Source organism: Rhinatrema bivittatum, chromosome 7 (genome assembly GCF_901001135.1).
Source record: "Rhinatrema bivittatum chromosome 7, aRhiBiv1.1, whole genome shotgun sequence".
Classification (NCBI taxonomy): domain Eukaryota; kingdom Metazoa; phylum Chordata; class Amphibia; order Gymnophiona; family Rhinatrematidae; genus Rhinatrema; species Rhinatrema bivittatum.
The window spans coordinates 226,103,525-226,124,316 of NC_042621.1; the positions used below are offsets into that span (position 1 = coordinate 226,103,525).

The window sequence follows — 20,792 nt, forward strand, 5'->3', positions numbered from 1 at the left end:
TTCCGGAGCATCGCCTTCTCAAGTTCAATCACAAATTTGAGACTTACAGTCTATTCCTATTCCTTGTGTGCGGGATTACTTGATAGTTTTAGGTTCAATGACCTCTACTCTGGAGTTGGTTCCCTGGGCCTTTGCGCACATGAGACCACTTCAGTCTGCATTGCTTTCACGCTGGAATCCGGTTTCGGAACTATACCACCTTCCCCTTCCTCTTACAGAGACTGCTCGTTCCAGCCTAGATTGGTGGTTACAGACAGCGAATCTGCAATAATGTGTACCGCTAGAGATTCCAGAATGGACTGTGGTCACTACCGATGCCAGTCTTTCAGGCTGGGGAGCGGTATGTCAGAATACATCTGTTCAGGGTCAGTGGTCTGAAGAGGAAGCGCAGTAGTCGATCAATCTTTTAGAGACCAGAACGGTTCGTTTAGCCTTAATTGCTCTTCAACCTCTCCTTTGCGGGAAGTCTGTACGGGTTCTTTCCGACAATGCGACCATGGTAGCGTACATCAACCGTCAGTGAGGAACCCGAAGCTTCCTGGTAGCTCAGGAAGCACAACAGCTGCTCAGCATCTGCATCATCTGCTCAGCATCGCAGCCTCACACATTGCCGGGGTGGACAACATTCAAGCCGACTTTCTCAGTCTGCATCATCTCGACCCAGGCGAGTGGGAACTGTGCGAGGATGCCTATTAAATGATATGCAACAGATGGTCCACTCCGGCAATGGATCTCATGGCCACATTTCAGAATGCCAAAGCCCCTCGGTTCTTCAGCCGCAGGAGGGAAAGAGGAGCGGAAGGAGTAGATGCTCTGGTACTTCCTTGGCCAAGGGATGTTCTTCTCTACGTGTTCCCTCCCTGGCCTCTGATCGGCAAGGTTCTGCGTCGGATAGAAGTTCAACAAGTCGACGTTGTCTTAGTGACTCCGGAGTGGCCATGCCGTCCGTGGTTCGCAGACCTGGTCAGACTAGCACTGGACGGTCCCCTTCGATTTCGAGATCTTCCGTGCCTTCTGTCTCAGGGTCCGGTTTGTTTGGAAGAGGTCGAACGCTTCTCTTTAGCGGTCTGGCTTTTGAGAGGCGTCTGTTAAAGAATAAAGGTTATTCAGATGCTGTAGTGACTACTTTATTGCGTTCTAGAAAACCTTCTACATCTTTGGCTTATGCAAGGGTGTGGAAGGTTTTTGAATCTTTGTGTAATGAGCATCAAGTAGATCCAGTTCACTCTTCTGTATCCAATATTTTATCTTTTTTACAAGATGGATTAGCCAAGGGTTTGTCCTGTAGTTCCTTACGGGTACAAGTGGCAGCGCTTGGATGTTTTCGTGGTAAGGTTCAGGGATTATCCTTGGCTGCGCATCTGGATGTAGCGCGTTTTCTCAAAGGTGCGCAACATCTACGTCCTCCATTTCGGAAACCTTGTCCTGCTTGGAGTTTGAATTTGGTTCTTAGGGCTCTGTGTTCAGCTCACTTTGAACCCCTTAATCATGCGACTTTGAAGGATCTCACATTGAAAGTGGTGTTTCTTGTGGCCATTTCTTCAGCTCGTAGAATTTCAGAGTTGCAGGCCTGGTCTTGCAGAGAGCTTTTTCTTAGAATTTCTGATACAGGAATTTCATTACGGACTGTACCATCTTTTTTTTACCTAAGGTAGTATCTTCTTTCCATTTAAATCAGTCCATAGAGCTTCCGGCTTTTCCGTGTTTAGATCGTTTGGATCCTTCCTCTAGGGATCTTAAAAAAAATTGGATGTACGACGAGCTCTGTTGCGTTATCTTGAAGTTACAATTTTTGATTGTCTGATCATTTGTTTGTTTTGTGGAGTGGCCCTCGCAAAGGTCATAAGGTTTCGAAGGCTACGATTGCTCAATGGTTAAAAGAGACAATTCGTTCAGCTTATCTTCTAGCTCGTCGTGACCTTCCTGAAGGGTTGAGAGCTCATTCTACTAGGTCACAGGCTACCTCTTGGGCAGAATGACAGTTAGTTTCTCCTCAGGAGATTTGTAAAGCAGCGACTTGGAAGTCGTTGCATACTTTTGCTCGTCATTACCGCTTGGATGTTCACGTTCCAAGTTCGGCAGCCTTCGGAGAGAGTGTTCTCCGAGCGGGACTCTCTGGGTCCCACCCTAATTGAATCAGCTCTGGTACATCCCAGGGTCTGGACTGATCCAGGTACGGTACAGGGAAAGGAAAATTGGTTCTTACCTGCTAATTTTCGTTCCTGTAGTACCATGGATCAGTCCAGACGCCCACCCTTTATGTCTGTGTATTATATTTATCTTTTCAGAGAGTCCGCTAGTTCACTGTTTGGGTGATTAAACCGCCTTTTCATGCTGTCTATTTTTCTTAATATTTTCTTGTTTATTCCCAAGATTTTTTGGGGGGGATTCTGCTTCCATTTAGGATTTGTGAGTTGGAAATTCGTTCTCCTGTTTAGATAGCTAGTTAATATGTTAGTAGTTAAATTTCTGCTTTGATACTGGTCAATACTGATTGGCTGCAGGTGGTGCTCCAGGGTATATGTCAGAGTCATTAGAATGTTTTGTCTGCCTCCCTCTGCTGGATTGGTGACATAACCCAGGGTCTGGACTGATCCATGGTACTACAGGAATGAAAATTAGCAGGTAAGAACCAATTTTCCTTTCAAGAAGATTTGAAATTGTCTGCCCCTCTTATTCTGACTAGTTAAATGCAGACTTCAAGTTTTTTTTTTTTTCCCCAACTAATTCTAAGAAACATGAATATACTTCATTGAGATGTGACCAAAACTGAGCAAGCATATGGTACTGCTGTTTTAATCTTTTTTTTCTTTTCGTCCTCCAGGGTCATTGTCAGATCCCTCAAATGTTGCTGGTTTGGCCCATTTTTGTGAACATATGCTGTTCTTAGGAACAAAGAAGTACCCCAAAGAGAACGAGTATAGCCAATTTCTCAGTGAGCATGCCGGGAGTTCAAATGCTTTCACCAGCGGAGAGCACACTAATTATTACTTTGATGTGTCCCATGAACACTTAGAGGGTGCACTGGACAGGTAATATATATTTTTATTTATTTGTGATTTTTTTACTTTTGTAGTTATTAGATATATACCTGGCAATATATCAAAAGCGCACTGACAAAATGAAAACCTGTAAATTGTTTTCTTTATTTTGTTTTGAAATCCTTTTTCTGTTCATAAAGAGGCTGAATTAGCCATGAGCAGTGGGTGACTGCATCCAACTGTGCCGAACGGACCCTCTCTGTGAGCTTAATAGAGTTTTTGTCCTACTGAGTATGTGCAAGAGTTCCTACATGTGCACTGCTTTATGAGCCTTTCAGTCAGTTTTTGTTTGCATTGCCAGTCACACTTCACCTCTCTTTCTGAAAAAAGCCCAAGAATTGACATTTGTGGGGTTCCCCCCTTTTTTTCCCCTCTTACCATTGCTCTGGCAGCCCCTTAATAGCACTTTTCCGCACTGTTTATTTTATTTATTTATTTATGAGCTTTTAATATACCGACATTTGTGGAACACATCACGCCGGTTTACAATTAACCCAAAGAAAGGAAAATTACATTGAACGAGGAGCGGGGAGAGGGGAGCAGGCAAGAATAGGGGAAGAAGGAATGGGCCGGGAGCGAGAGAGACTGAGGGAGAGATAACGGAATGAAGTTAAGAGGACAGAGCGGAGAGTAACTATAATAACTATAAAAGCTTATTAACATCACAGAATAAACTTACTAAAATCACAAAATAAGAGGAGTACATAATATAACTGGATTAGCCGTACAAAGATATAGTGCAAAGGCGACTTCTGAAGGGAGGGCACTGTCTAGGATTGAAAAGCATCCGGGTGGACTTGGCACTGTCTGTTTGGTTAGCATCCGGGTAAGCTTGCTTGAAGAGCCATGTCTTGATACCTTTTTTGAAATTGCGTATGGACGGTTCAAGACGGAAATCAGTGGGAAGGGAGTTCCAGAGAGTCGGGTCAGCAATGGAGAAGGCTCTTTCTCTGGTAAGGGTAAGGTGAGCAGTTTTGAGGGATGGGGTGTGAAGGGTGCCCGCAAGGGAGGTTCTGGTGGAGCGGTTAGAGGAACGGAAACGTGGCATTTCCTTGAGCCAAGAAAGATTACACAAAAAAAAAAAATGCCTGGGCCCAAGAAGCCCACCATAAGCAGTTTCAAGGACTGCATTTGTGGGCATAAAATGGCTATCATCGATGGCCATGACCTATGTTACAGGTGCTAGGGACCTTTTCATAACTCCTCTGATTGCTACGATTGTGGCCATATGTCCCCCAGAACTCAAAGCAACAGGGCCTACAAAAAGACCAAGCTCTGGGGCTGTTGGTGTTCCTTCTTATCTGTAGGCTTGGCTAGGGCTGGGTCCAGGGCATGGAAGCATTGGGTCTTGGACTCTTCAGCTTGAATGGAGCAAAGGAAATGGGCACTTGTTTTCGATGCATTGGTACAACAAGGGGCCCTCTGTCTCCACCCCAGAGTTCTTGGCTCTGCAGTCGGGGACAGCGCCATGGAAGTAGAAGAGCTTGATGCACCTGGCATGTCAAAGCATGAGGGATTAGTGCTGTCAACTCAGAAGAGCCTGATACCACAGCCTTGCTTTGTGACCACGATGCCCCCTGGCTTGTCTCCCTCATCACACTGCTTGGCACCAGTGGCAGCATAAATTCCAAAGCACCAGGCATCGGGGGAGAAGGTGCATTTGGTACAGGGTCCCTCTTGAGTCGGCATACCATGAATGTTTTGGTAGAACCAGGGCCAGGAAGGGGAGATTCAGTTAACGGTTCCCTTGTCCTTTTTGATCAAGAAATTATTCATGTCTCCTTCCCATTTTTTTAATCTGGATCCTAGGCCTATGATCACCTAAAATGCTGCAGCTGGAAACCACAGCTTTGGTTGACTTCATTCTACCCCTAGGGGCTTCAGTAGACTTTGACAAGGAGGTCAGACAGGAATGCTGCTATGGAGCTCCATAGACAACTCCCAGAGTGATGACACTGTCTTAATTCCTGAAGAGGATAGGTCTTTACTGATGCCACCATAGAGGCAGCACCTAGGAGACCAGGTGATGGAAATGCTTAAAGCATTCATTTTTTACATCATTGACATCCAGTGACAAGCACAGGATCTTACAACCAAACATGTCCCAAGGGTGCCATCCCTCAAGTGGGAGTCCCAGTTCTGCTCACTCTGGAGCAGCTGCTGCCGTTTCTTGGAGTTAACCCTCAGAAGTCTGCTTCATCAGTAATTTCAGGAGATATGCAAACCCTGTCAGAAGAAGAGGACTATAGTTCCTACCCAGAACGATGACAGTAGAAATGCTGATGTGAAAGACAGCAGAAGGCAGTCTAGGAGCCTCCAGCCAATGCAGGATCCCCCTCCCTATTTCCAGTGGTGGTGGGGAGGATTCAGTCGTCGTTTCCTGGAATGGAAGAAAATCACCATGCATTACTGGGTACTCAGAGTCGTGGAGTATGTTTACTGCTTGCATTTCTCCCATGTACCAGTTCAGTGCAACTGTTTGGCCCTCTTTTTGGATTTGTCTCACTTGACCCAGTTCTTTCTGAAAGTAGACATGCTACTACATCAACAAGTGATTGAGCAAGTTTCTCTTTTGGAGCATGACATGAGTTTTTATTCCCAGTATTTTCTTATCCCCAAGAGAACCGGGGGAATTAAGAACCATCCTGGATCTATGAAGACTCAACAGGCACCTAAAGAGGGAGACATTCAAAATGAATTCCCTCCACCCCATCCTCCCCTTCTTCCAAGTTGGAACCTGGATGTGCACTCTGGACCTGAAGGATACATAACACTCATGTTATCATTCAGCCATCTTGTTGAAGTCCCTCCAAATCATAGTGGAGCATCAAAGTTACCATTACAAGGTTATAGCCTCCAGCCTATTAGCAGTTCCAGTAGTTTTCACAAAATGTGTGGCATTAGTGGCAGCAAATCCTCATTGTCATAGTATCAGCCTTTCCCTACTTGGACAACTGGTAAGTGACAGGTCCCTTCATGACCAGAGTCCTGGATTCCTTGAGTTAAGCGGTGCAACTACTGTTGTTTCTGGTTTGTCATCAGCTTCACCAAATCAAAACTAGTCCCAGCTCAGAGAATCCAGTTCATCAGAGCCTGGGTAGACTCAATTAAGGAAAGGGCATTCCTTCAGGAGGACAGCACTAATGTAAGACATACTGGACCATTGCAGTTCTACAGCCTATTCAATGCTGGTCATCTTGGGTCACGTAGTAGTCATAATTCATGTGGTGCAAATCGCTTGTCTTCACATGAGGTCTCTCTAATGGGACCTTCGGTTACAGTGGATGAGAATGTCAGTCCAGTGGTGGTTGGAACCAAGCGCTCTCAGCGTCTGATTCCCTCTATGGAGTCAACCTTATCAAGTGATTCTAGTGACAGATGCCTTCACCAAAGGGTACAGGTCAGCAGACATAGGGAACATGGTCAGCACAGGAGCAGTTGTATGAAATCAACCTGTTGCAGCTCAATGGGCATTTGCTCATCTGCTACAAAGGAAAAGGATTCTAATTCAGACAGACACATCAAGTAACAATACACTGTGTGAACAAACAAGGCGGAAAAGACTCCTGGTATCTTTGTCACGAAGCCTAGCTGATTTGGGTGTGGGCCCTCAATCATGGGAACTACTTTCAAGTGACATATTTTCCAGGAATATCCAACATGCTTGCAGATTGTCTGTTGGATTTTCCAACCTCATGAATGGGCATTGGATCAGGAAGTGGCGGTTGACCTGTTCTCCATATGGGGTCAACTATTCATCTAGACTTGTTCATCTCAAAAAGCAATCAGAAAATTGAGGAGTTTTGCCCATTCTAACGTGCGATTTCAGATTAGCTCCAGAAGCTTTTCTGCTCAGTTGGGATGCAAGTCTACTGTATGCATTTCCTCCATTACCATTAGTAGACAGGTGATATAGGATAAAGTGGAAATGATCCTTATTGTTCTACTGTGGCCTGGACAGGCGTGGTAATCTTGTCTTGTCCAACTCTCAGTACATCCTCCAATTCTGCTAGGAACCTCGCCATTGCTTCTTATCCAGGAGGGAGGCTGGTTCTGTCATTCCAATCTACCTCATCTCAACCTGACTGGTTAGAGATGAACAGTGGATATGATTTCTGCAAGAAAACCATCCACTAGGAAGTAATTTGGTTTTACATGGAAACAGTCTTAAACTGGTGTAGATGAACATTTCTGGATCTATTTGCTTGCCATCATAAGGATCTTTAGATACCTATCTTCGTCAGATCTTTGCACTTTCTCAGTGAAGATGCAATTGAGTGCTGTAAGAACATAAGAAATTGCCATTCTGGGTCAGACCAAGGGTCCATCAAACCCAGCATCCTGTTTCCAACAGAGGCCAAACCAGGCTACAAGAACCTGCCACGTACCCAAACACTAATAAGATCCCATGCTACTGATGCCAGTAATAGCAGTGACCATTCCCTAAGTCAACTTGATTAATAGCAGTTAATGGACTTCTCCAAGAACGTTTCCAAACCTTTTTTAAACCCAGCTACACTAACTGCACTAATCACATCCTCTGGCAACAAATACCAGACCCTAATTATGTGTTGAGTGAAAAAGAATTTTCTCTGATTAGTCGTAAATGGGCTACTTGCTAATTTCATGGAGTGCCCCCTAGTCCTTCTATTATCCAAAAGTGTAAATAACCGATTCACATCTACTTGTTCAAGACCTTTCATGATTTTAAAGACCTCTTATCATATCCCTCCTCAGCCGTCTCTTCACCTGGAACCATTACAGGGATGACTGTATCCACATCACTGAAGGAGAGAACAGCATCCTGTCTGAGACATTTGGTTGGAAGAGACAGAATGATCACTCTAGGTTGCATGAGTGTGCTGCCATCATCACCAAAAGTCTGTTTCTTTGGTCACACTCTTCAGCTTACTGGTTTGCACAAGATAAAGACTGTAGGCTTTATAAAGGGAGGGGGGGGGGGGGGGTTAGTATTCAGTGAGTCCCTGGAGAAAAATACACAATATTTCCTCTTAACTTTAGCCATCTTTACTTATATCAAGAAACTGGGGGAAGGCGGGAGAAGAAGAAACGTCTGTTAACAGGTCTCTTTCAGATACCATCTTGCATTTTTGTTTTGAAAAGTATATAAAGTACAAATAGAATTATTGAATAAAATCAATGAATTTAATTCTAGGCTTGCTTTGACTATTTAAATCCATCCAGCTTGAGTGCTGAAGTAAGATATTTTAGATTTTATTTGTGCAGGTGGCAGCAGTAATTAATCATCCAAAGGTCAATGCATATAGTTGAATGTATGCACTGAGGACAGTTTCAGGACTATTTATTGTATCAATACAGAGATGTGATTAAGCAAGATGTTACTTGCATGCAAAATATTTACCTTTTACTATTTGGAACAAAGACCTGATATTTTCCCCATGCTGTATACTGCAATGAAATAGGGAGCATTCTATGCAGGTAACTAATGGGAAATCCATAATAAACCTAATGTGCAGGATAGTACTGTCAAAGACTGGACAATATGTACACAAATTCAATATAGAATGGTTTTTTTTTTAAGGTTTGCCCAATTTTTCCTGTGCCCTTTATTTGATGAAAGCTGTAAAGACAGAGAAGTAAATGCTGTTGATTCTGAGCATGAGAAGAACGTGATGAATGATGCTTGGAGACTGTTTCAACTGGAAAAAGCTACTGGAAACCCTAACCATCCATTTAGTAAATTTGGAACAGGTTTGTCAACATTAGGGGTGAATCTTCTTTTGGTATTGTATACAAATTGTGGCATTAAAACTTTGATGATAGTAGTGGGGATGGATTCACTAGGGTTTTTTCTCCCCATAGTCATAGAATGGAAGAAAATCCTTACTGAATTATGCTGTTAGCATTTAATAAAACAAACCTGAGTTTTGACTTCCATGAGCATTAATGTAATACCCAGTACTTATAAGCAATATTGGGCTTATTGTTTTTTAGGAAATCTTTACAATGAGGTACAGTAGAAACACTTTATTCAACTGCTGATGGTGTCCCTCCATTCCCTTTTTTCATGTTCACATCTGCTTACAGTTCATGTGTGTAAAATTACTGTCTGGGGGGAAATTAAGGGAGTAAATTCCACAGCCAAGAATATGCTTGTGAAACTCAATGGTTGGAAAATTTACATGCATAAACTGTGTTTAATGTATGCAGATTGAAAACAGACAGAAAAAACAACAGGCAGCTTGCAGCAGGAGCAAATAACCACAGAAATCTATATTGTTACCCCAACCCCCTACTGATGCACATACATTGCACATTGGCAGCTGGAGCATACATTCCTCCCATCCCCTACCTTAGAGCTTCCCAAACTGTGGGTTGGGATCCCAAATGGAGTCACAACCTTCAGCTGGAGTCACAAATGCCTCAAATGGCTGCACTCTTCAGTCACTAGCATTAGTAGTGGAAGCTAGCTTGGGATCTCTGAACCAGCACAACTTGCAGGAGTTTCTGTGATTATGGGAAGCCCTGCGTGAGGAGGGAATAAAAGCTGCTGCAGAGCCTTTGAGCTTGTACTAATCCACAGACCCAATGTTGACTTTCATTAGCAATGCTGCTGCTGCTTGCAGTTTATTGTCAGGCTTGGGACCAGTCATGAGGGTAGGGGAGGGTTGAATGTGCATGGACTGATGAAGATTGCCACTGCTTCTCTCGCCTCATGCACCATTGAGCCTACCCAAGAGAAAAATATTGCCTCTGTCATTGGCCGGCCCTCCTTTCCCATCAGTTGTCATCCACCTTTGGCCCAGGGCCAAAAGGAAAATATTTCCACTGATCCTGACCAAGACTATATTTGGAGGAGGGCTATTTGAAGGGAGGGACAAGAGGCAGGATGGGTTTGAGGGTTGGATAAGGTGAAGAGAGACTGGTTGTGGAGAGTGCGAGAGAGAAGAATGACAGAAGGTCAACTGGAGAATGTTAGAGAAGAGTTGGAGGGGAGGAGGTGAGTCTGGGGGATGAGATTGAGAAGGTAATGGGATGAAAGGTAGGGTATGACATAGAATCTGTTGGGAGTGAGAGAGGATCAGCTGGGCGATGCATGAAGGGGAAGGGCTGGGGAAATGAGAGGAGCAGAGGTTGAGAAAGTGGGTCCACTATAGGTGAGGAGGTTGCTGTAGGGGAGTGCCGAGAGGGTGAAGACTGATTGTTAAAGGCAGTCGATTCCCGACTACTCACCACACGGTGACTGCTGGTTATCGACCACATGCAGGGTGTTTCTTCATTGTGTTGACTGGTTTTCATCGGTGCCCCCAGTGCCCACGGACCATGTCCATCGCGAATCTGCATGAGGTTTGCATCCTCTGCCTGGGGGCCTCGCACGATGTCCGTGGGTGTCGTCTATGTGACCAGATGACCCCCAAAGGCCGTTGGGCGTGCCTCGATAAGATGGAGAACCTGTTCGGGGTCTCAAAGTCTGCTCCTTCTACTCCTTAGTCAAAACCCTTGACGCCGAGAGGTCGCGGTGAGCCCCTAGACATGCTCCTCCTCTCTATTCCTCTCACTGGTCCTTCGATGGATCACAGGAACGGTGATAGATCCTCAGTGATTTCAACACTCTCCCAGGCATCAGGGTCCTACGCTTCCTTGGCACTGGGGAAGCACAGTGGGAGATCATGCAAGCATAGTCACCGGTTGCTGTTGGCATATGACTCCAGTTCCGGTGCGCCACCGAAACGCCACCAGCCATCGGGAGGCCCCATCCTCCGGTGTCCCCAGGAGTTCTAGGTCTTCCCCACCGATGTCTGTGCCAGGTACTGTACCATCTTGGAGACCCAAGGAAGAGCTGGTGATGCCTCATCCCCTTCCCTCAGTCCTGGCCACACCGGACTTTGAGGAGGAGCTGGACTGCAGGGTGCTCAAAGCGCTTCAGAGCACCTCTGCTAAAGCGTCTGGACATTCTCTTAGGCATCCTACCGACGCAACCAGTGCTCAAGGGGCTTTCAATTCCCCAACGGCCACTGATGCCCTTTACCGGAGCGATCCCAGTTCTCGGGTCTGAGGAAGAGAAAGATGCGGCCGGGACTGTGTTCCCTAGGCCATGGTTCCCCGAGCCCTGCCTGGTTCCTCTGGTCCCCTCGATGCCTGGGGAACAGTTGATTCCTGCGGTGCCCCCGAGGCCTCTAAAGTCATCGGACCCCAGGGCTGACACTCCTCACAGACCTCGCCCGCATCTGGCGGGACCTAGTGAGGAGGAAGGGCCTTACAACCCTTGGGGAGGTGAGCCAACAGAATCGTTGTCCAATTATTTGGACGACCTTCTCTCTGAGCCCTCCATGCCGGAGGAACGGCGCTGGTTGCTCACGGAGGAGGATGCGCGACATAAGGTGCCAGAAGAACTCCAGTTCCCTGTATGTACCAGGATCAGTCCAAACAGTGGGCGCGCCAGAAGACGAGAACCAGAGCGGCCCGGTGGTTGAGAGGGTCCCTCCCCACCAAGGAGGCAAGCTGTGCAAATCCCCTCGTGGGAGAGCCTTGACCCGGGCTCTCCACAAGCGCAGCACCTGGACGAACGAGGTATGGGGAACTCTGACGGAGCTGCGAAGGAACCAGCTGTTCTTAACGCGAGAAACAGGCAAGGTTTAAAGCTGCGGGAAACGGGAAAAACCTCCGCTTCAGCCTGTTCATCCTCACACTCACCAGGTTCGTGGCTGTAAGAAGCGGGTAATAGCCTCCTCTTCAGTCCTTCTCTCTCTCTATCCGTCAGCGACCCACAGATAGAGGCACAGAGGAATAACGCCTCTCTGTGCCGGCTGCCCCGAGGAAAACAGCGTCTCAGGGGCAGCGGATCGGATAGCCACAAGGGGAGAGGTCGGCACCACCGACTTGCACCCCGGAGAGACGAAGAGAGGAAATAACCTGTCAAAAGGAAATAAAAACAAACTTACCCCGACAACAGAGATGGGAGGGGTGGGGAGAGCTGCAAATAGTACTGCCTGCAAGCAGTAGAATGCTCCCACTAAAACAGGAGCAGAGGCTACAGGAAAGCTCTCCAAATAATTCCCTCAGAAAATTCAAAATTCAAAGATTTTTTTTTTAAATTAGACTTGATCCATCCAAAAGAAAGGAAAGCTGAGAAAAATAGAGAGAATTCCTAAAATAGCTTTCTAGTCATCTCAGTGGGGAACGAAAGCCACCACTGTCATCTGCTGGAGACAAGAGAATACTGAGGATTAGTAGAGGGTGCACTACCTTATAAGGAAGCATCCTTCAAAGTTCTAATTGACTCCATCTGCTGGAAGGGGGAGATAACCCACTGTCTGGACTGATCCTTGGTACTACAGGAACGAAAATTAGCAGGTAAGGAATAATTTTCTTTTTGTCGACGCTCCTAAGGAGATTGTGGCGGTTCACATCCTTGACATCTTCAAGGACCTCCTCCTCTGCATGTGGGAGCACCCCATTACTATTTCACCTGTCAACAGAAAGGCTGATGCCACCTATTTGGTGCAGCAGGCCGTGAGATTTGAGAGCTGGCACCTCCCCCACCAGTCGGTGGAGGAGTCTGCCCTGAAGAAGGTCCAACGCTCCCGTACACAGGCCTCCACCCCTCTGGGGTGAGAGTATAGGGAGCTTGATGCCTAGGGCAGACCTTGCATGGATGCGCGGATAGTGGCATGCTGGGCACGCTCAGCATACTGGTCAACGCTTCTAAAAACTTTGACAAAAGTTTTCCATGCTGGGCTCCATCGGATGATGTCACCCACATGTGAGGGCTAACATCCTGCTCTCTTAGGAGAACACCTATTACAGGTAAGCAACTGCGCTTATTCTGGGATCATGTGAAATTTCAAGGGCTAAAATGGGGTCATGTTGGCTAAAATTTTTAGAAGCCTTTCCCTACCTCTTCAACACATACATGTTCCTCCACTGGTTCTTGGAGTGTGTGCACCATACCCCCCCCCAATCTTCCCATGCACAAACACTTCATATCCTACCCTTTCGATACACATGTACGCTTTTTCTGGTGGCTGCAGCAGCCCCCCCCCCCCCCCCCACACACACACTCACTCACTCCCTTAAAAAATAATTGCTGTAGGTGAAAACTCCTTTGTAAATGTTATGTAGCCCAATTTTTTTGTTTTTATTTTGCCTGGAAATTTCAATGTGATTAAAACATTATTCTACTGACTTTTTATTTTATCACATTGAAATCCCCAGGAAAAATAAAATAAAAATTGAAAACAAAGTTCCCTACCCATGGATTACACATCTTTAATTTTGTTTTTGTTTATTTCAACAATTTTTATTGAGAGATTTTATTTCTAATGTATAAATCAATTTACATATCTGGAAATATTTAAATTATAATTTTATACAATATATATTTCAAGAACACGGCCCATAATATCAATTAAATCAAAAGTAATTGTCGCTTCTCTCAAAATGGGCACTCAGACTCCAATTTATATTCTATTATCCCATACTTAAACATACTTAATTTAACATTCTTTCTCACTTTTAGTCAAAACAGCATTCATTGTAGTCTTATTCTTTATATTAACACAATTTTAAAACCGGTTATTGGTAATAGATTTTAAAAAGTTTGACCATATAAAATTTATTTATTTAAACAATTTATATTCCGCTGATCTACAAATCTCAGCAGATTGCAAGTGAAATACACAAAAATATTTGACAGCAATAATACATCATGAAACAGAAATTGATTACAAAACAAATAGTGAAAAACAATAAAACAGTCATATGAAAAGGAAGACAAATATTCTGCTACCTCAAGCAATTCCAGTGGAAAATGGGAATAGCAACTAATAACCATTTCAAAGTTATTCATGCTAGCAGTTAGTTTTTCAGATGAAGCAGTGTTAGAAATCAAATTATACCATTTTTGAAAGATATACTTTATCAATTTTTCAATGCCCTAATATCATACTTTGCACACGGAATAGTTACAGTATTTCTATTTATATGAATATTTTTGCTTTATTTCTGTTTGAGATATCAAACAGAGCCAGTGTAGAGCCCTATAAATTTTACTCCTGGGGAAATTCTGTGCACAAAAACTTAAAATTCTGCATATTTTATATTGGTCAAAATAACACAATTTAAATGACAGTCTTTAAGTAATTACATTTTAAATTAATACAGAAAAATGTTATTACTTAAAGATGCAGAATTTTAAATATTTTGAGCAGAATTTCCCTAGAAATTCATTGTAAGAGTGTCCCTTCCACTCGCTCTTCCTACTCCCCTGGTGACTTTGCCCTCTCAGGCCCCAACTCCTCCACCTGTCAGTATCTCTCCCCTCCACCTCTAGGCTCAACTCCTTCTTCTACTCTATCACCACTCCCAAAGTTTGATCCCGTTCTCAATACTTCCCCTCACACAGGCTCCCTCTGTCCCTCTCTCTCTCACACACATGCTAGCTCTCTCTAATGCACATTCACATACCTTCATACACACACACACACACACTTATACAGGGTCCCTCTCTCTTGCATATTCAACCACACAAGCTCCCTTTCTCTCACATATACACCTTCACACAGGCTGCCTATGTCTCTCACTCACACACCCCATGACACACACAATCCTTTCATACAGGCTAGCACTCTCACATACACATGATCCCTTTTTCATACACACCAGCTCCCAGTCTCTCTCTCTCTCGAGCGGAGCACGTCCTGCAGCACACTGGGGACTTCATCTTCACCGTGAATGGCGCGCGCTCCGTTCGCGGCACGCCAGGCCTTCATCTATGTCGCAAACGGCGCCTTCATCTTTGCCGCGAACAGCACATGCTCTATTCATGGCATGCCGAGGTCTCCTCTGCCTTTTTCTGTGCAGAGTTTGGCAATTGGGGAGGGGGGGGGGGGGAATTCTGTGCAAATTCTGCATTCCACAGTAGTGCAGAATTTCTCCAGGACTAAAATTTGAAACACAGTAATGCTGATTTAAAATCAATAACTTTATTCCAAAATGTATTAATCACAAACCACTGCCAGTACATATGTAAATGTGATTTTGTAATGATTTTGTTATGCATTTTTTTTTGTTATCCACCATAAACAGAAAGCAGTAATATGGTGGACAAGAAATTTTGTAAATAAATAAATACCAATTGTACCACGGCCCCTCCAACGCAAGGTAGAAAAGTTTTGATTAACCTTATCTCTAACAGGAGTCCAGTACAACCTGGGTAATATTTTATATGCAATTAGTCTGGTATCACTTTCTCTAGCATAGTCATAGCAAAATGTCAGACCCATCTTCAAACTGGTTTCATCCAGTTCAGTATTGTATTTTCTTTCCCAGCTTAATGTTTCAGGGTTATTTTGTACTCCCAATAACTATAGATTAAAAAGTGCACGTCACAGGCATTGCATGGAGATGCATTTAGCATTGCTCACTTTTCTGGCTCCCCACCTCTTAAAGCTCAGCCTCACTGGCAGAAATTTGAAGCAGCAGCAATGCCAAAACTCTCATTGCTCCTCCAGCTCCTTGAGGACAGTAGGGAAAGCTAAGTCACTGACCAGCAGCAGTGGGTACCAAGGCACAGATTTCTGTTGCAGCTTGCATTGTGATCCTGACTGGTGTATGTTTTTGTGAAATAGATTAAACAATTTAAAGTCAGTGCTAAACAGGATCTGAAAACATTGAAGCAGCTCAGAGCAGCCTCTTCATTCTATATAGTGCAATGGCTCTAAAAATGCTACTTGGAGTTTGAAAGCTTGCTGGTCTGTTGCATGATCAGAAAAGCCCAGGTTTAGAAAATAGAATGTCCCTGACTCCTAAATACGTTTGACTGGCACCTAAATGTCCTAAATATTTTATTCCAAGACAAGCAGAAGGGCAGCCATCACAAAAGGGGTGACATCTTTTGTTGGAACCTGGCATGGAACTTTTATGTCAGTTTCTAGAGATTTGACTGTTCCTCAAAGAACATGCCCAGCGTGCCAACATACCAGGAGTCCACGCTATGACTCCTTCAGTCCTTTTCTTATGAGCCTCTAGTCGTAGTTCCTCACTGCTTTTTCTTTAGCCTCCTTTTTTGGCTTTTATTCAAGCAAGATTGTTCATCTTGGGGACCTGTGATTTTGTTTCTGCCTTCTCTCCCAGTAGTTCCCCTAGGTAGGTTTGTTTAGTGGTTTCCTTAAGTTTTTATTCCGTATCAGTGCTGAGTAAGTGTGCCTTGGGTATCTAGTAGGTATTGACTGCCACTGCCGTTGTTTGATTTTGTTTCTCTTTTTTTTTTTTTGATCATCCTGTTGCGACTGTCGCTGCTTGACGTCTCCACTCCGTCCTCCTTGGCGACTCCCTCTTGCTCAAGTGGAAGGTTGGCTACCGCGGTGCCATTCTGCCATCTTCCTCCGGCGTCTCCGGAGCGGCTTGACGCTGCAATCCGCCATGTTCACAAGGGCCTAAGGGCGTGTGCGCGGCCCCGACTGATGTACCAGCAGTGGCGTGAACCTCAGGGGTGTCCCCCTGAGATGATGTCATCAGTACCTGATATATAAGGTCTTAGAAATCGCTAACTAATCGAGTTAGCAAAGGTTATAGAAAGGGTTACTCTGCCTAAGCTGCTCTGCCTTCTTGGACTTACCAGGGGTACCCGTGCCTCGGGGGCCTCGCTCTCTCTTTGTTTTTCAGGTCACAGTCTAGAACCGGTACTCGCTCCTCGAGGGCCCATGTTCTGGACTGGTTGCTGAATACTTACTCTGCCTGCCTATTACACCGGTGAGTTACTCTCTCTCTCTCTCAGAGCTTTCCCTGGAACCAGGTACTTGTTCCTCGAGGGCCTAACTCATTCCAACACCTGGACTACATCTAGAGACTATTGTGTGAGTGTTATCAAGGTTCGGTTCCTGAACTCTGCATACTCTGCCTATTCACTATATTCAGTTTCTCTACAGCTCAGTTATCCAGGATCGCTGTTCCAGTACCTGAGGGACTACAGCTCTGCCAGGCACTTCCAGCTCACTACTGCCACCTCTGGTGGTTCAATATACTGTTTAATAAAAGAACTAGTGTGTGTCTGTCTCCATACTCTGAGCCTTGACCGGTGGTCCCTCTCGGGATCTTCTCCCAGGGGCGTGGTCATCTGCCATCGGCCCAAGGATCCACCCACAACTACCTCAGACACCATCAGACAAGACACCTTGGAGAAACTTACTTCAGCGTTTCATCAGCTACACACACAGAAGATTCAAGGCACAGCTTCCAACCAAGAAGGTCAATTACAGGAGGTAACTTTAAAAACTGCTTTACCACTGGCGGCTCCTATCCGCTTTTCTGGTGAAATTCAGAAGACCCGGGGCTTCTTAAACCAGTGCTGCGTGCACTTTTGCCTTACAGCCATCTTTATTTCCAACGGCTCTTTCCAAGACCCACCTACATCCTTTCATACCTGGATGGTAGGGCCTTGTCTTGGGCATCTACCTTGTGGGAGCACAAGGACCCCATTTTACAGGACATAGAAGGATTTATGGACTTGTTTAAATCCGTTTTCAACGACCCTGCTCGTACTGCTGTAGCCGGTTCTGCTTTGGTGGAATTGAAGCAAGGCAGCAGATCATTGGCTGAATTTGCCATCGAGTTCAAAACTCTCTTGCGGCAGAACTTCGCTGGGACCCCAAATGTCTCAAGACACTCTTTTGCAGAGGCCTGGATACCCGTTTAAAAGATGAACTGGCTGCTTGCGAAACACCTGACTCGCTGGACGAATTAGTAGCCTTGGCCACTCGGATTGATCATCGCCTCCGGTACAAGGTGAAGGAACTCCGGCCCAAGGTGTTACCTGGGTTGAAACAAGCTAGTGCCATATCTGCACCTCGGATGGTTCCAGTAATTCCTGCTATAGATAAAGATGAACCGATGCAACTTGGTCATGGACATTTTACTTCTAAAGAGCGAAGACTTCGGAAGAAGCGCGGCCTATGCTTGTACTACGGTCAGCCCGGCTATAATATCTCTACATGCTCTGTTCGTCCGGAAAACGGACGGGCCGAAGTCCTGCAGGAGGACTGTTCTTAGGCCATACCGCGCCCACTCCTCCGCTTTCTCTTCCAGTCTCTTGGACTCACGGACCGGCCACGGTTCAGACTCCTGCCCCGATGGACCCAGGGGCAGAAGGCAACTTCAATCTCAGACGTCTAGTGGAAGACGTGAGGAGTCCCTCCATCAAGCTGGAGGATCTACTACTGTGTTATCTTTTGAAGTGGTCTATGGACGTTCCCCAACACCGCCACTTCCACTGAAGCTCAGTGACGTCCCAGCAGCTCATCCACTGCTGCTGATATTCATAACGCTTTCCACGTTTCATCTGAAACCACTCATACTCAGCGAATTTTCTTCCAAACCTCAAGATCCACCTGTCATCAATGCAGAAGACTACTTAGAATTTAAAATCGAAGTGGTCCTGGATATTCGTAAAAGAGGCAAGACTTTTGAATACCTTCTAAAGTGGGAAGGTTTCGGTCCCGAAGAAAACTCTTGGGAGCCTCAGACCAATATTCTGGACAAAGAGATGCTTCGTCAGTTCCACCTCACGCATCCTTCAAAACCCAAGCCTAGTACCCGAAGAAGTAATCGCCCTTTGAAAGGGGCTATTGTTGCGACTGTCGCTGCTTGACGTCTCCACTCCGCCCTCCTTGGCGACTCCCTCTTGTTCAAGTGGAAGGTTGGCTGCCGTGGCGTCATTCTGCCGTCTTCCTCCGGCGTCTCCGGAGCGGCTCGACGCTGCAATCCACTATGTTCACAAGGGCCTAAGGGTGCGTATGCGGCACGGCCCCGACTGATGTACCTGTAGTGGCGTGAACCTCAGGGGCATCCCCCTGAGATGACGTCATCAGTACCAGATATATAAGGTCTTAGAAATCGCTAACTAATCGAGTTAGCAAAGGTTATGGAAAGGGTTACTCTACCTAAGCTGCTCTGCCTCCTTGGACTTACCAGGGGTACCTGCTCCTCGGGGGCCTCTCTCTTTGTTTTCAGGTCACAGTCTGGAACCGGTACTCGCTCCTCGAGGGCCCATGTTCCCGGACTGGTTACTGAATACTTATTCTGCCTGGAAGTCGTCGCTGCCTACTACACCAGTGAGTTACTCTCTCTCTCTCAGAGCTTTCCCTGGAACCAGGTACTCGCTCCTCGAGGGCCTAACTCATTCCAACACCTGGACTACTTCTAGAGTCTATTGTGTGAGTGTTACCATCAAGGTTCGGTTCCTGAACTCTGCATACTCTGCCTACTCACTATATTCAGTTTCTCTACAGCTCAGTTATCCAGGATCGCTGTTCCAGTACCTGAGGGACTACAGCTCTGCCAGGCACTTCCAGCTCACTACTATAGAACCAACGATGCCTCTGAAGAGAGGTCATCAGTGAGTCTTCCCTTCAATCCCTTTCCTTTCCCAGAGAGAAGGAAGTCCTCTTCTGAGGATGCCTCCTTCATTGGTTTTGTTCAGAGAATGGTGGAGGCGCTTTCATTTACAGTGTAGATGGAGGATGAAACCAGAACCAAGATGCTGGACATATTTTAGTTCATAGAGACCTCTAAGGAGGTTGTGGTAGTCCCAGCCTGTGAAATCCTTCAGATGGTGCAGATGAGGATGTGGGAGAATCTCTTCTCTGTGGCTCCCATTAACAGGAAGGAGGGACATGGTTTATCTCATCCAAAAGACTCCTGAATTCAGAACAAGATGGCTACTGCACCAGCCTGTGGTAGTCAAATCTACTCTCAAGAGTGCCCAGAAGCAACAGACCCACTTCTCAGTGCCCTGGATAAGGACTAGACACTTGTGGAAAAAAGTGTTTCAGGGAGCTCACATAGCTTCCTACCAACTCTTTTTATGGGCCAGTCTATTTGGGACCTGCTAAGCAGATGCAGGGGGTAGCAGTGCAATTTCCTTAGAAGTAGTAAGATGCCCTCCAGGCACTGGTGGGCATACGACCTTTGGTACCTGCAAAATTGCCTGGCTGTGGGCCCCAGCCCTCTAATTAGACTCACGGATATGACATATTCTAGAGAGAATCCCTTTGGAGATGAGGTAAAAGAAGCAGTAGCACAGATTTGTGAGCACTGTGCAGTGCTTCAGCAGCTCTCCACTACCAGTCCATATTCACCCTCCTCATCCAGGCAGTATCCAAGGACAGGGCAGAGGAAATACGTTTTACAACTGAGGAAGTGCTGTCCCCCGCACCTTCCGTCATGATCACAACATGCTCCATGTGCATGTCTGTGGCAGCAGTGGTCCCCCCAGCATTTTGTCTGGCTTTAGCTATTGCTTCGCAACCTTCAGATCACCACACACTGTCACTTCAAGATCCCTCTCTTGGTCCATGAACATCATTCTTTCACCTCCCCGCTCCCCCATCATATACAGCTCTTTTGGATTACCAAATCCCAGATGCATGAGTCTCCACTTCTTGGCATTGAATCCCACTAAATCTTCAACCACTCTTTAAGCTTTTTTAAATCACTTTTCTTTCTCTCTGCTCTTTCAGGCATGGTACACTCTGTTGCAGATCTTTGTATCATCCGCAAATAGATAAACTTTACCTTCTATTTCTTCCACAATATCACTCACAAATATATTGAATAGAGCCTGTCCCAATACCGATCCTTGTGACAGTCCACTTAACACAGTTTTCTCTTAAGAGTAGGTTTAATTTCCAATTACCCGCTGTCTCCTAACAGTCAACAATTTGTAATCCACTCCACCACCTTGGCACCAACTCCCAAGCTTCTCATTTTATT

The 20,792-nt window shown here is 45.6% G+C and overlaps 1 protein-coding gene across 3 annotated transcripts in view; it reads left to right on the top strand.

Annotated features, from left to right (window-relative positions):
- Positions 1–20,792, top strand: part of IDE (insulin degrading enzyme) — a 434,361-nt gene that overhangs the window by 22,463 nt on the left and 391,106 nt on the right. For all 3 annotated transcript variants that reach the window (XM_029609922.1, XM_029609921.1, XM_029609920.1), the window contains exons 3-4: positions 2,825–3,032; positions 8,605–8,774. In XM_029609922.1, the coding sequence (XP_029465782.1) occupies positions 2,825–3,032; positions 8,605–8,774 (378 nt within the window). The remainder of the gene's footprint in view (positions 1–2,824; positions 3,033–8,604; positions 8,775–20,792) is intronic.